Source organism: Diabrotica undecimpunctata, chromosome 2 (assembly GCF_040954645.1).
Source record: "Diabrotica undecimpunctata isolate CICGRU chromosome 2, icDiaUnde3, whole genome shotgun sequence".
Classification (NCBI taxonomy): domain Eukaryota; kingdom Metazoa; phylum Arthropoda; class Insecta; order Coleoptera; family Chrysomelidae; genus Diabrotica; species Diabrotica undecimpunctata.
Genome location: NC_092804.1, coordinates 9,783,502 through 9,797,125, shown reverse-complemented (window position 1 = coordinate 9,797,125; position 13,624 = coordinate 9,783,502). Strand labels below are relative to the sequence as shown.

General features: G+C 33.9%; 1 protein-coding gene and 1 pseudogene across 1 annotated transcript; one reads left to right on the top strand and one right to left on the bottom strand.

The window, feature by feature from the left end:
- The first annotated feature begins 3,198 nt into the window (after positions 1–3,198).
- LOC140433607 (uncharacterized) lies at positions 3,199–4,023 on the top strand. Its single transcript, XM_072521589.1, has one exon. It carries the CDS (start codon positions 3,199–3,201, stop codon positions 4,021–4,023), a length of 825 nt encoding a protein of 274 aa, XP_072377690.1.
- A 3,598-nt stretch (positions 4,024–7,621) lies between these two features.
- LOC140433606 (uncharacterized) lies at positions 7,622–9,542 on the bottom strand (annotated as a pseudogene).
- Positions 9,543–13,624: the final 4,082 nt, after the last annotated feature.

Sequence of the window (13,624 nt, the reverse complement as noted above, 5' to 3'; positions counted from 1 at the left end):
ATGTTTGATACTATTTCAACATTTTTATACCTGGAATTAAAAAGAAGATTGGGATCAACAAACCAAAGTTATTTTTGCTTGAGGTCTTTTACCTGTATTGGATTTTCTGCTTTTCAATATTCTGCTAGTTTTAATACCCCGAAATAAAATGTCCAGACTTTAGTTACTAAGATAAGGAAAGTCTCCGAGTTTGAATCTTATATTGTGAGAGTCCCAAAGAAACTAAAAGAAATAAAATATACCTACCTACTAAGTATGAAATTTTTGACATTAAAAAAAGAATTAAGTATTCAATGATTTAATGATGTTAAATCTTTTAGATTTACACAATTTAATTCACAGGTAAAACATTTTCCTGACGAACTTCTTTCTTTTCTGCTAAATAACCAGCAAATAGTTTTTGCTGATCACGCTTCGTCCATTTATTATACAGTTATTGGCTTGTTTGCTTCATTTCTTTATCTGTAGTTATTTATCCAATTGCCGAAGTTTATGAGTGTTTTTTTGTTGTATGTCTTGAACTGTTCTTTTGATAAGCACTTTTGTATATTGGCATAGCGTATAATATGATAGATTATACAATTTATTATTTATTTGTTTCAGTTTATGGTAATTTCCAAAACATTTTATGTTTGGTTTGTTTCAAACCTTATTGATATTTAGGCATTATTTAATTCCAGTTCTCGTAAGTCAGTAGTAAATAATTCCATTATGTAATAAATATGACATTACTACGCAAAACAAAAAATGATTCATAAATATCGAAAATATACAATACTCGTTTTTAATTGATGAGTGTTTTTCGTGAAAGGCTCCACTGCACTAAGCAATTCGGGTAATACCGTCGATATAGTAGGTACCTACTTATTAACCTGAATTCAATTTTTAATGATCTACAGCAGCTTATTACAGTGAATATGGTAAAACTTTCACGTTGAATCACACGTTTGTCGTTGTTTATGTAATATTTTAATATTTGAAGCTTCAGAACCGGACTGGCTTAGAATAGATAACTATTGTCGATTAGAATATTGAAGAATTTATGAACAAAAGTACCTTCGTATATTTCGAAGTCAGAAGATCCTGTTTCCTCTAGATTCTCTTCAGCATTTTGATTTTTCTTGCAGTATTAATTTTAATCGAGGCAGTTTATGTCAGAAAGGCATTTAATATGTGATTGTATTAAGGAATATTAGGAATATCGTGTTTTTGACCGTCTCATGCGTTGAGTCCACTCCAGTGGACAGATTTTTTTAACTCAAAAAAATATATTTCAATTCTATTAACTTTGTGCAAAATGCATGAAATCCCCCTTTCAGTGGACTCTAACTACTACCGCCATCTACAATATTTATTTCGAAAGTCAAAGTTAGATACCTGATACTGTGTCACTAATCTACCAGGATTATTACGCAAGAATCTTTCGATCGCTGGGACATCATATGTATTGAAGGGCCCCATGAAAGAAACATCGAGTGGCTGCAGCTTAAGACTGCCGGGGAGGGGGGGGGGAGGTAGGGGGTAATGCAAACTACAGTTGTGTGATTTTCTCTAGCCCTTTCAATGAAATCTAGATTTTTTGTGTGGGGTGGAATGTCCATCATGTATAAGCAAAACGGGGTCGTCTTCGAATGGCTTCGCAAACTTCAAGAAATGGTCAAACCATTGTGTAAAAATCTCAGTTTGCATCTACCCCGAAGGATGACAAACAAAAGCTGTTCCAGGTGGAGCGCCGTCTTGAAGTTCCACTTTTATCCGCTGTCTAGGGAAGATGATAAACAGAGGAATAAAAGCTCCCCCAGCTGACACAGAAATTACAAATATGCTGAGAACACCTCTCTCTGTAGATATAAGAGAATCCGACTTGCCATCTCCCTTTTAGAGCAAAAACATTTCAAGACTTTGACTGGACAGTCATAAGTCCAGTTTCATTAACATTGTAAACCCTTTGAGGAAGATACAAGTAATGTTTTTGAATATCCTCCAAAATGTCAAAAAACTTGGTTACATTCGTTGTGTTAAATGTTTGCGCCCTTACTGCTGAAATCGCCTCTAGTTTTCTTAACACAAGCTCAGGAAGGCACTTTCTGAACCCAGTTACCCAACTTTTTCCTACTAATTTCGTTTCTTTATTGAAAACATGGGGGATGTTATTCCGTTCAGCCATTTGGTAAGCAAGGCTGCGCAAATTAGCTACAGTAATTCCAAAAAAATACGTACCTCCATCACCAAGAGATAATTTACCAACTGCTGTTCTTGTTCTTCGTTGAAAACAGCTCGAAAATGGCCTAATACTTTTTTGTCAGTGGCGTCTTGATTTTTATTTAGTAGGGGAACGACGGGTAATAGCGAACAGCGGGTGATTGCGAACATCACAGAATACATGCGTACGTCATCTGTATCATTCCGTTGTAAACTTCATTTCGTGCTTCCTACTAGTCTGCACGTGGTGGCATAGATACACAGTTGCCCCGTATTTGTGGAATTTTTTACAGCGATTTATTTGTTTTTGGTGCTTGCACTACAATTTTAGCAATTCAGAAAATAAGGTATGTACCTAAACACTTGATGGTTTCATTTAAATTGTTAGAGTTAGTTAACTTACTATTATTTAACCTATAAAATTGTCCTATTACGGAGAAGTTAAATGCATTTATATTATGATTGTTTCGTTTCTTCAAATTCATTTCCAAATCGGGTAATCACGAACAGATGTTCGCGATTACCCGCCAAGTCTTCGCCTTTACTCTTTTAATAATTTGGCTTAGATTCTTTACATTTTTGCTTTTCTTTTGCTTATTTAACAATTTGTATCTTTTTCAGATGCCTTTTAAACGGAAACGAAGTACCAACAAATTTTCATGGACTGATGATCAAATGAAAGCTGCTCTAAAGGCAATTGAAGAAAGACGTTATGGCCTAAGGGAAGCTGCACGCCAATTTAATATACCTGTTACAACATTACAAAACAGAGTCTCTAGAGGCTTTTACAAAGGCAGGCTGGGTGCAAACACTCTCTTTTCAAATGAACAGGAAGAAGAAATGAGACGTCATTTACTAACGTTATCTAAAATATTTTATGGATTAACCCCAATTCAGTTGCGAAAAGAGGCCTTCGCCTATACAGAGAAATTAAACTTAAAACATAGTTTCAACAGAGAAAAATAAGAAGCAGGTAAAGACTGGTTATATGGATTCATGTCAAGGCATCCTGAGTTAAGTTTCCGTAAACCTGAAGCAACAAGTCTTAATCGCATTCAAGGTTTCAATAAGGATCAAGTCTCAAGGTTTTATGACAATTTGGGTAAGCTGTACGATGAATACAAGTTTCCACCTACTCGAATATTTAATGTCGATGAGACTGGCATTACAAACGTAAATAGGCCTAATCGGATCATTGGACCTAGAGGCCAAAAACAAGTTGGAGCCGTTACAAGTGGAGAAAGAGGCAAGAACGTGACGGTATGCTGTTGTATGAGTGCCAGCGGATCTTTTACACCTCCACTATTCATTTATCCAAGACTGAGAAGAAATTCTGCTTTAGAAAAGGATGGGCCTCCAGGTTCTTTGTACTCCTGTTCAAAAAGCGGTTGGATGAACGAAGAAGTGCTCCTGTTTTGGATTCAACATTTTGCGAACACCAATAAACCTACAAGAGATGATCCCATTTTATTGGTGCTGGACAATCACTCCAGTCATTGCTCTATTGCAATTTATAATTTTTGCAAAGAAAATGGTATCATTATGCTGTCAATACCTCCACATATCTCGCATCGTCTGCAACCACTAGACGTTAGCTTTTTCTCACCATTGAAGCGAGCATATGACGTTGAATGTGATTCGTTTTTAAAATCTCAACCCTATGAGAAAATTGAAATGTGCCATATAAGCACTTTATTCTCAAAGGCGTATACTAGAGTTGCAAGCATAGACAAAGCTGCAAACGGTTTTGAGAAGACCGGAATTTATCCATTCAACCGAAATACATTTAATGAAGAAGACATTTTTAAGTTCAAACGATAATCAAACTCAACAAAATAATAGCCAAGAAGGTCTTTCACAAACTATTCAAGAAGATTTACTGGAACCCCAACCAGGCCCTTCCAAAGAAAACCAGATATGTGAAAATACCGAAAATGTTTCATTCAGCGATATCTTGCCTTTACCGAAAGAAAAACAAAAGATATCTGTTCCGAAGAAGGGTGGAAGAAAAAACAAAGATCCGAAATATTAACCTCAACGCCTTTGAAATTAGAACTCGAACAAAAGGAGCTTTGAAGGAAACAAAAAATGGAAAAAGAAATTTAAAAACAAAAATTTTTAAAAAAGAAAAATAAAACTGCAAAGAGAAAAGTACTACAATCTTCAAGCGAAGAGGAAGATTCGACATCATATAAAGATGATGAATCTGATGACAATGACGATATTAATACCGACGATTGTAATGAAGGAGAATCTTGTTTAATTTGTGGTGAGTTCGGGAAAAGCGAACTTTGGTTCCGTTGCATTATATGTGGTAGATGGGTGCATAAATTATGCAGCGGCTCGGACACACCGGACAACTATAAATGAGATTTTTGTTAATAGGTAATACTGTTCGTCATTACCCTTCTCATGTTTATTATTACCCGACATTTCGGGTAACAGCGAACATTTCGTGAAAATTTTTAATTGAGTTTTTTTATTATTAAAATTTTTATTTTTGATTATCCGATAACAAAAATTAATAGCTGTATTACTGTTAGCCACTCTGTAGTGGTTTCCGAGTTTTCAACATTTTTATATTTCAAATAAACAATTAATTTCTTTAAGTGTTCGTAATTACCCGTCGTTCCCCTACGCTACGTTTTAGTGTGTTCCTAGGCACCTGTCACATAAAACAATAGAAATATGGACCAGTTTTGTCCTGGTATAATACCAAAATATAATTTACAAGTAAAAAAAAGCAGTTCATTAGAATTGTAAGAAAAATATTATGCTTAAACTGGAAAAGTATTAAAGAATTATACTGTTTTAAACACGATTTAGAACGAGACAAATTTGGAAAATATCCACCTGCATTACAAAACTTTAAAGTCACAATTAACAGCAATATATTCATATTAAAAATTTTTCAACAGTTACTACAATTATCAGCTTTATCATATGATGTTAAATTCGTATGGGTTAAGGGACAGTCAGACATATTGGGTATATGCGGATTCAGTTCGGTGAAACTACAGGCACTAATTTGTTTAAATTACAACCAACAGTGGCTGCGAACCAATTTTACAAAGTTGTTGCACTAAGTAGAAATAAAATGTCGACCATCCTAAGATTAAAAGTAGAATATGAATGTTTTACGAAACATCTACATAAAATCGGAGTTCTGTATTCATTAAACTTGAATTTAAAAATTTTTAAATTGATTATGGTATTTCTGCAAAAAATTAAATGAAAGGTGTGAATGAAAAATTTGATCGTTTAAATGGATATCTCCTTTGTATGTGTACCTATGTGTTGCCCAACTATCTAACCGTAGTTTTTGTCTTCTATGTTATAATAAAGCCGCTCTGATGAACCCATGAGCGTGAAAGTGTCCTCCCTGTACAATCCTGAATGAATTAATACTAATATTTGTATGTAATTACGTGGCTAAAGTTTCTAAACCAAGGCTGAAATACAAAAAAAAATATATTCTATACAATCAATTAGCGCGGACCGGATAGTGTCTTCTGAAGACTTTTTTCTCCTGCCATTAAAAAACTATAAAACTAAAAAAATAGAACCAAAAATCTCTATAATATATACTATTTGTTTAATTAATGTACTCATTTAAGTTTTGACACAATTATTAAAACTAATTATGAACAGGTACTTTTCTTTGCTAAAACGATTTAAACAAGTATTTTATATTGGTAGAAAGCCAATAACCTAAGTACAGGACTGTCATATTCTTAAACATCTAGATATATATTTAATAATTCATGTGTAAAATAACTTTCTTTCGTTTGTTAATACTTTATTGCATAACCAGTTTAAAATAGCAAACAATACTCTACTAGAGAAGTGTGATGTTCAAATCATCCCTGTGCAACAAAAGTGAAATAATTATTTTATTTAAACAATATTGATAGTAAAAATATACAAACTCTTGTACAAACTTAAGGTATCAGCACATTGACATTCTCTTTGACTTTATCCTTATACGAGGTTGGCCTCCATAAGTTTCTATCTTTGATAATACTAATATCAATGTCCTTAAAAAAAATGTCCTCCCCAAGCGTCTCCCACCAAGTCTTCATTGATGGTCCTCTCCTACTGCTTTTAGGAAGTTGTTAATCAGTTATTCGTATTACGTGCTTATAATTAATCATTCTCATTTTTGCTACATGCATTCGTTGTTCATCTTTCATTTCAATTGGAGCAACTTGGATATTACTAGCTATTCTTTTACAATCATAGACCCTTTCCTTCTTCTTCTTCGTGTGCCTGATCCTTCAACCATATTGGCGATCATCACGACCCATTTTACTCTGTCTGCAGTAGTTCTGAAGAGTTCTATTGTTGTTTTTCCACTCAACTGCTTTAAATTTTTCAACCAGGACGTGCGTCTTCCCGGTCCACTTTTTTCTTCCACTTTCCCTTGTATAATCAATCGCATCAACTTATATTTTTCATTTCTTAGTATGGAACCAAAGTAGCTCATTTTTCTCTCTTTTATTGTGATGAGTATTTCTTTTTCTTCATTAAATAGAGATATAGCAATCAGAAAACTTTTCTTGTGGTCTTTTCTAAGATTCACATTTTTTGGACTTCGGACTAAGTATTCTTTCATTCGAAAACAAAACTTCAAGCATCAGCAGCTAAATTTGTATGAGATACAGCAAAATCCAACTTGTAAGGTTCCTGTTGAGTAATGTCTTTTTTTTTCTTTTAATCGTGTATAAGTCTAAGAAACAAAGCGGACATCTTGAATTACCCACCAATAATTACTATCAACTTTGTATTAATTACTAAACAAAATCATAACAAACCTCCTAACAAATAATGGTCGGATTACACGAGGCTAGTTTTTCAAGCTAGGATAGCAAGCTAGATATTCCGGTATCCTAGCCTGAGTTACTGTCCTGGCTTGGCGCATGCTAGAAAGGTTTACATGTGACTAGTAAATTTTCAACCAGTAACTAGTACTATTGCGAGATCAATAGAGCAACAAATCCACTGAAAATGGTAAATATTTCTAAAAAAAAACAATGTTCGACTGAAACAGTTACTTCAGAAACTGTCAAATTGCATTGGATGAATTAACAGAAGCTTTATTGGAAAAACGCGTTTGAACAAGACCATGGATTTTAAAAAGGAATGAACGTGGATCATCCGCACTGGTTTTAGAAGAACTTCGCAATGAAGACTTAAAAGAGTATATCAGTATTTTACGAATGAATCCAGATGTGTTTGATATCTGTTAAATCTTGTGATGCCAAAAATTCAACGTCAACATACTATTATGAGAGAGGCTTTACCAGCAAGAGTAAAGTTGAAGATTTCTTTAGATTTTCTTTCATCCGGCATTAGTTACAGACGACTGAGTCACTTTTATCGGGTTTCAAGGTGTTCCATATCTAAATTCATACCAGATTTATGTGAAGAAATCTTCAAGGCATTGAAAGAAAATATAAAGGTTAGTAATAATGATAACTTTATATTTGTATTTATTTATCGCAAAATTACAAATAAGATAATAAAAAAAATATGCATTGCGAAATGCTAAAGCAATAGGATTCTCATTGTCCTGGCGTAAAAAATCTAAATTAATCTCGTCGATTGGATCTTGTCGTTGATAATTATTAGCTTCATTTTCTGTAATTATTGTCAAATCCGACTCTCCTAATGTAAGTGGCAATGGTACAGTATTAATTGTTGTGTGTGAATCTAAAGAGCAATGACTACTAGGCCTCTGGTATGTAAATGTGGTGTTTACGTAGTTCAAATCTTCCATGCGAGACTGAGATAATATGGCATTAATTTCGTCCCGAGTCAGAATAGCTCGTGCAGTAGATAACATTTTCAGTTGGCTACTCACAAAAGTTCCAAAAACATCATGCTCATTTTCGTGTGGTGTAGAATGCTCACCCGTAGGTGTACTATTTAAATCATTCTTTATCGACTTTATTTCCCTAACCAAAGATGCCACTTCTGAAATTTTTCTCTTTTTCGGAGTTGGAGCTGACATTTTATCGTTTGATTTACTAACAGTCTTCACTGGTATCACTATTGTCATTGCAGCTGTTGTCAATATTATTTTTTTTGCTATTTTCAATGTTGGCTTGGCTCACTGGGCTGTTAACTTGCTCTTCATATATTGCTGATTCTTGACTGCCCCACAACAAAAAAAGAAACACTTAAGTAATAATTATAATAAATAGGCAAATTATCGCTCCTGGTAATAGTGGAAGTATGTACTTCAATTATAAAAAAGTGTTCAGTATAGTTCTTATGGCGTGAGTAGATGATGGCTATTGCTTTCGTTATGTTGATGTTTGGGCTTGTGGAATGTCATCAGATGGAAGTGTATTTAAAAATTGCTCCATATATAACAAACTGGAGAATAATCTTTTACCAGAGGGTGGAGTGATTGTTGCGGATGCCACATTTCCATTAAAAACCTATATTATGAAACCTTACCCTGGTGACAATTTAACATTGGAAGAGAAAGTTTACAACTACCGACTATCCAGAGCGAGACGAATAGTGGAAAATGCCTTTGGTATATTGGTAAGCAGATTTCATGTATTCCAAAAACCAATTGCAACCAATGTAGAAACAGTCGACAAAATTGTATCGGCAGCATGTGCTCTACATACCTAATTGGTTGAGAAAAGAAAATCGAAATTATTTAATCAGCAGTGATGTCGACCGGGAAGATATTGATGCAGGAAACACCTCCCATGGCTCTTGGAGAACAGAAACTGCAGGATTTGAAGGCTTATGTCAACAAGGGAGTAATCATTTTTCGATCTCAGCAATGGCGAGAAGAGAGACTTTTAAAACCTACTTTAACAATGATGGTGCGGTGCCTTGGCAATTAAAAATGATTTCTTGACTGTTTATTTATGTGCGCGCTACAGAGAAAACACCCTGCTTATCAAAATTTCCCAGTGTCTTGACACCCATTTTCTTTACTATAAGTAAATAAATAATGCACTCTTACTTACCGTTATTTTTCTTTTCATCGGTACACATTTAATAAAACTGTGCATTTCATCGAACCAGTTTAATTTTGACTTATACTCGTCTTTGGAACCTGCTCCAGACCTGGTTGATTTTTTAATTTTTGACAGTTCCTGACAGTAAATTGCTCGTAAATTTTTTATCTTCATTTTTATGTCTTTGATAGACATTTCTATATCGAGTTCTAATAATTTGCCACATATTTTTTGTAGTGCTAAATTACGAATACACTTCCCTTTATATGATGGAATAGTGGCGTTCCATAGACATTCTTTCTCACGATACATTTGTACAAACTTTAAATTAATCTCGGCACTTAATTGTGTCATGTTAGATTTAGAAGCACGTGGTTATCTCTTTAAAAAAATAAAACAGGTCGACACTACTCACTTGCCGTTCGAAATCACTAGCTTTGCCGGCCAGACGAGGGTGGTACACTAGCCAGGATAGTAAAACCAGTAGAGCGGGAAGCAAGTAGTTTAACAAAATAGAACTCCATGCTATTAAACTATCCTAGCTTAAGACACTGGCTTACAGTCTTCCTCACTAGCTTACTAGCCTACACACGAAGCCAATTCTTTATACATGAAGCTAGTAATACTAGCTTGCTAGTTTAAAAGCGTTAGCTTGATATCCTAGCTTGAAAAACTAGCCTCGTGTATTCCGGGCATAAGCTCGACTTCTACTAACCTATCGAGCAAGGAGCAACCTGCATTTGGATCTAAAGGATCTAAAAAAAGATGGGTAGTTGACATAATAGAATGGATTAGATTGATATATTCAGCAGTGCATGAAAAATGGTTGACAAAGGTAGAGAGAGAATTAAGTCTTCTTTCTCCAAACTTTCCATTTGTAAATAATAATCTATAAACGACTATAACATTAAGAAAATAAAGCTCCAAACCTTTGTTTTAATTGAGCAGTTTTATTTTGCTTATAAACTGCATGTGAATATAGGTTTTTACTTTTAAATGTACTTAATATTGGGTATGAGCATGTGTGATTGGTTGTAGAGTAACTTCCAGGCTTTTCCAATCGAAGTCAAAATTTGACCAACATAGTACAAAATTAATTACTAAATGTACTGGATATTTGGGATTGAGTTCAGTGAATAGAATATAGATGAGATAATAAGCTGTTTATTTATAAGTTAAAATTTTGTTAAAACAAAAGCATGGTATTTTACAAAAAAAAAAAATAAAAATTACTGGTAAAAGTGATGAGCTTATTTTGTACTTCCTTATTCGAAATATAGGAACTAACGACTTCATTGATTTCAAAACTGAGATACTGAGTTTGATTAATGTATTCAATTTTAAAATGGCGCAATTTATGTGCTATATGTGTTTTTATAGACCTTCATAGTGCGGTACATATACGGAGTAACTATATTATGTACTATAAAACTTATTTAATTACTTATTGTCCTTTTAGGTTAGTAATATGTTAACAACGAATGACAAGATATAAGAAATGTGTTTTGCCAACTTATTTTTATCAGAGTTTACAGGAAAACATACCGTGTGTTAAAATTTAGTTTAAAAATGAAAGCAGCATGAGAATCCTTAGGCTAGAGTAAAGGTCGTGGCATATTATCATGCACGTTGCGTTTCCAGCACAAAGCGTTTAGTTTCCGCAAAAATATAATTTAAATGATCTAAATATGAACAACGCACACTGTCCGGAACATAGCGTTTCAGACGCTTAACGTTTCCGTTCAGTATATTCGAAAACAATATTTTACTGATGCCGACGGCTACGTAACGAGTCGTAACCGGTTGGTATGGATAATGTGAATTAGATGTCCGTCGTTTTCCCCTTGTTGTTTATTTAGGTATTTGTTTGATTTTGATACAGAGTATTTAAAAAAATAATTTTCGAGGCTATTTGATTTAATTTTGGTTTGATATATATGACTTCGTTAAATGTGGTATTTTGTTTTTTAACTGAAGGTGAAATTAAATTTAAAACATATTTATACTGAATACTATTCATTCTAAAATATCCATAATATTTTTCATCGTCATCAATTAATTCTCTGTATAAAGTCCAGTATTCACATTCCTTCTTCCTTTCTCTTAGCATTGGATGTACTTCAAACCTTCTTTTTAACACAGTTTTTCATTCTTCATCGTTAAGTAGAAGAGCAATTGCACATAATTTTTGTCGAGAAAAGCGAGATCATATCTTCACCGAACCAAACTGAAACGTTCTATGTATGAAGATGTGAACGCGCAGCCCAATTGCTGGAGTGGAAACGCTACGTACCGAAAACTATACGTGCACGATAATATGCCGCGACATTAATACCACCGTAATAAGATACAGAAACAAAAAACAATTATATAAAAAGTATAAAAAAAGATTGAAATTGGAAGCAACAAACAAGGAATTAGGAGTTTTTTCTAGGTCTTCTAGTAGCGAGGACGATCTCAAAATTTTATAACTGTACTAGAAAAGGGTACGCCTTGACGACGAAGTAGATCGATATCTAGCAGAAAAACGAGAAGACAGAAATGTGGACATCTTATCTTAATGAAATTGTACGAGTATTTATAATAGCTCATTTTAAATTTCTCATCACATAAATTAAAAAAAAAAATAGTAGTATTTTTTTCATAAAACCTTTACTTTTTTGATTATTCACTGATGAATTATTTACTTTAAAGTTAATTTGACTAAATCGTCATCTTCGGCAAGCTATAACCCGATTTGTATTACAGCAAAAAAAAAAACAATCGTTTTATTATTGTAAAAGATTTATTTTTGATTGTAATGATCTTTCTGAACGATTTTGGAATAAAATCAAAGACAACAACACTAACACTTATACCCACTACCAAGGGAGAAAAACCGCCGAAAAAAAAGTAGATGATAGATCATATATGGGACTTTTGAAGAAACGCCAGAAAATAAAACACAAACAAAAAGAATATAGAAACTTACAAGAAATAATACAAGAGATCAAAGCTGCTAAAAAATAGTGGATGAAAAGAGAATGTGAAGAACTTTAAGAATTACGCCAAAAACAACTAATTTTATATACCAAAAAATTAAAAGACAACTGGACAAAATATATATGAAACTTTTAAAGATAACAGATCGCAGGATGTATATAATGAAGATAACGTGTCTGCGACACCTTCTCTTCTACAAGTGCCATCTCCGCGGCGGAGGTCGGTAATCATCATAGCTATTCGGACTTTTGAGACGGCTGCACTGAAAAGTCCATTTGAGGTACATCCGTACCACTCTCTCAGGTTGCGCTGCCATGACATTCTACGCCTCCCTATGCTTCTCTTTCCTTGGATCTTTCCCTGCATAATCAGTTGGAGCAATGTATATTTCTCTCCACGTGTAATATGTCCGAGATATTCCGATTTTCTTGTTTTAATTATATTTAAAACTTCTATTTCTTTATTCATCCTTCTCAGAACCTCTTTGTTTGTGATGTGTTCTGTCCACGATATTTTAAGAATTCTTCTATACACCCACAGCTCGAATGATTCCAGTTTTTTCACTGACGTCGCATTCAAGGTCCAAGATTCCATTCCATAAAATAAAGTCGAAAAAACATAGCACCTCGCCAACCTAACTCTTAGTTCCAATTTTAAATCCCTTGTACATAGCACTCTTCTCATTTTGTTGAAATTTGCTCTAGCCTTTTCTATTTTGATTTTGATCTCCTGAGTATAATCATTTGTGGAGTTAATCATTGTTCCCAGTAATGCATATTTGTCCACTTGTTCTACGTTGGTTCCGTTTATTAGAAGATTCTCGTTATTTCTTTGAGTTTTCGATAATCTCATAAATTTCGTCTTCTTGACATTCATTGTTAGACCATACTCTTTTCCATACTCTGCTATTATGGTCACCAGGCTCTGAAGATCTTCAATATTTTCGGCTAAGATCACAGTGTCGTCCGCATCTCTAATGTTGTTAATGGAAACTCCATTTACCTTTATTCCAGCTGTTTCACCCTCAAGAGCGTTTTTCAGGATCTCTTCGGAGTAGGCATTAAAAAGAATTGGCGACAATACGCATCCCTGTCTCACTTCACATCTTATTTCAATTTCTTCTGACAGCTGTTCGTTAACACGTACTTTTGCTCGCTGTTTGTAGTATAAATTTGATATGATCCTGAGGTCGTTGTAGTCAATCTTCTTTGATTTCAGGACATTCATTAATTATTATTGTCGTACTTTATCGAATGCTTTATTATAGTCAATAAAACATGCGTATATATCTTGATTAACATCCAGGCATCTTTGTATCAGTATATTAAGTAAAAAAAGAGCTTCACGTGTTCCTAGTCCTTTGCGAAAACTAAATTGTGTATCATTAACGTCTATGTCCAGTTTGTGATATATTCGGTTATGGATGACTTTTAGTAGTAACTTTAGCACGTGAG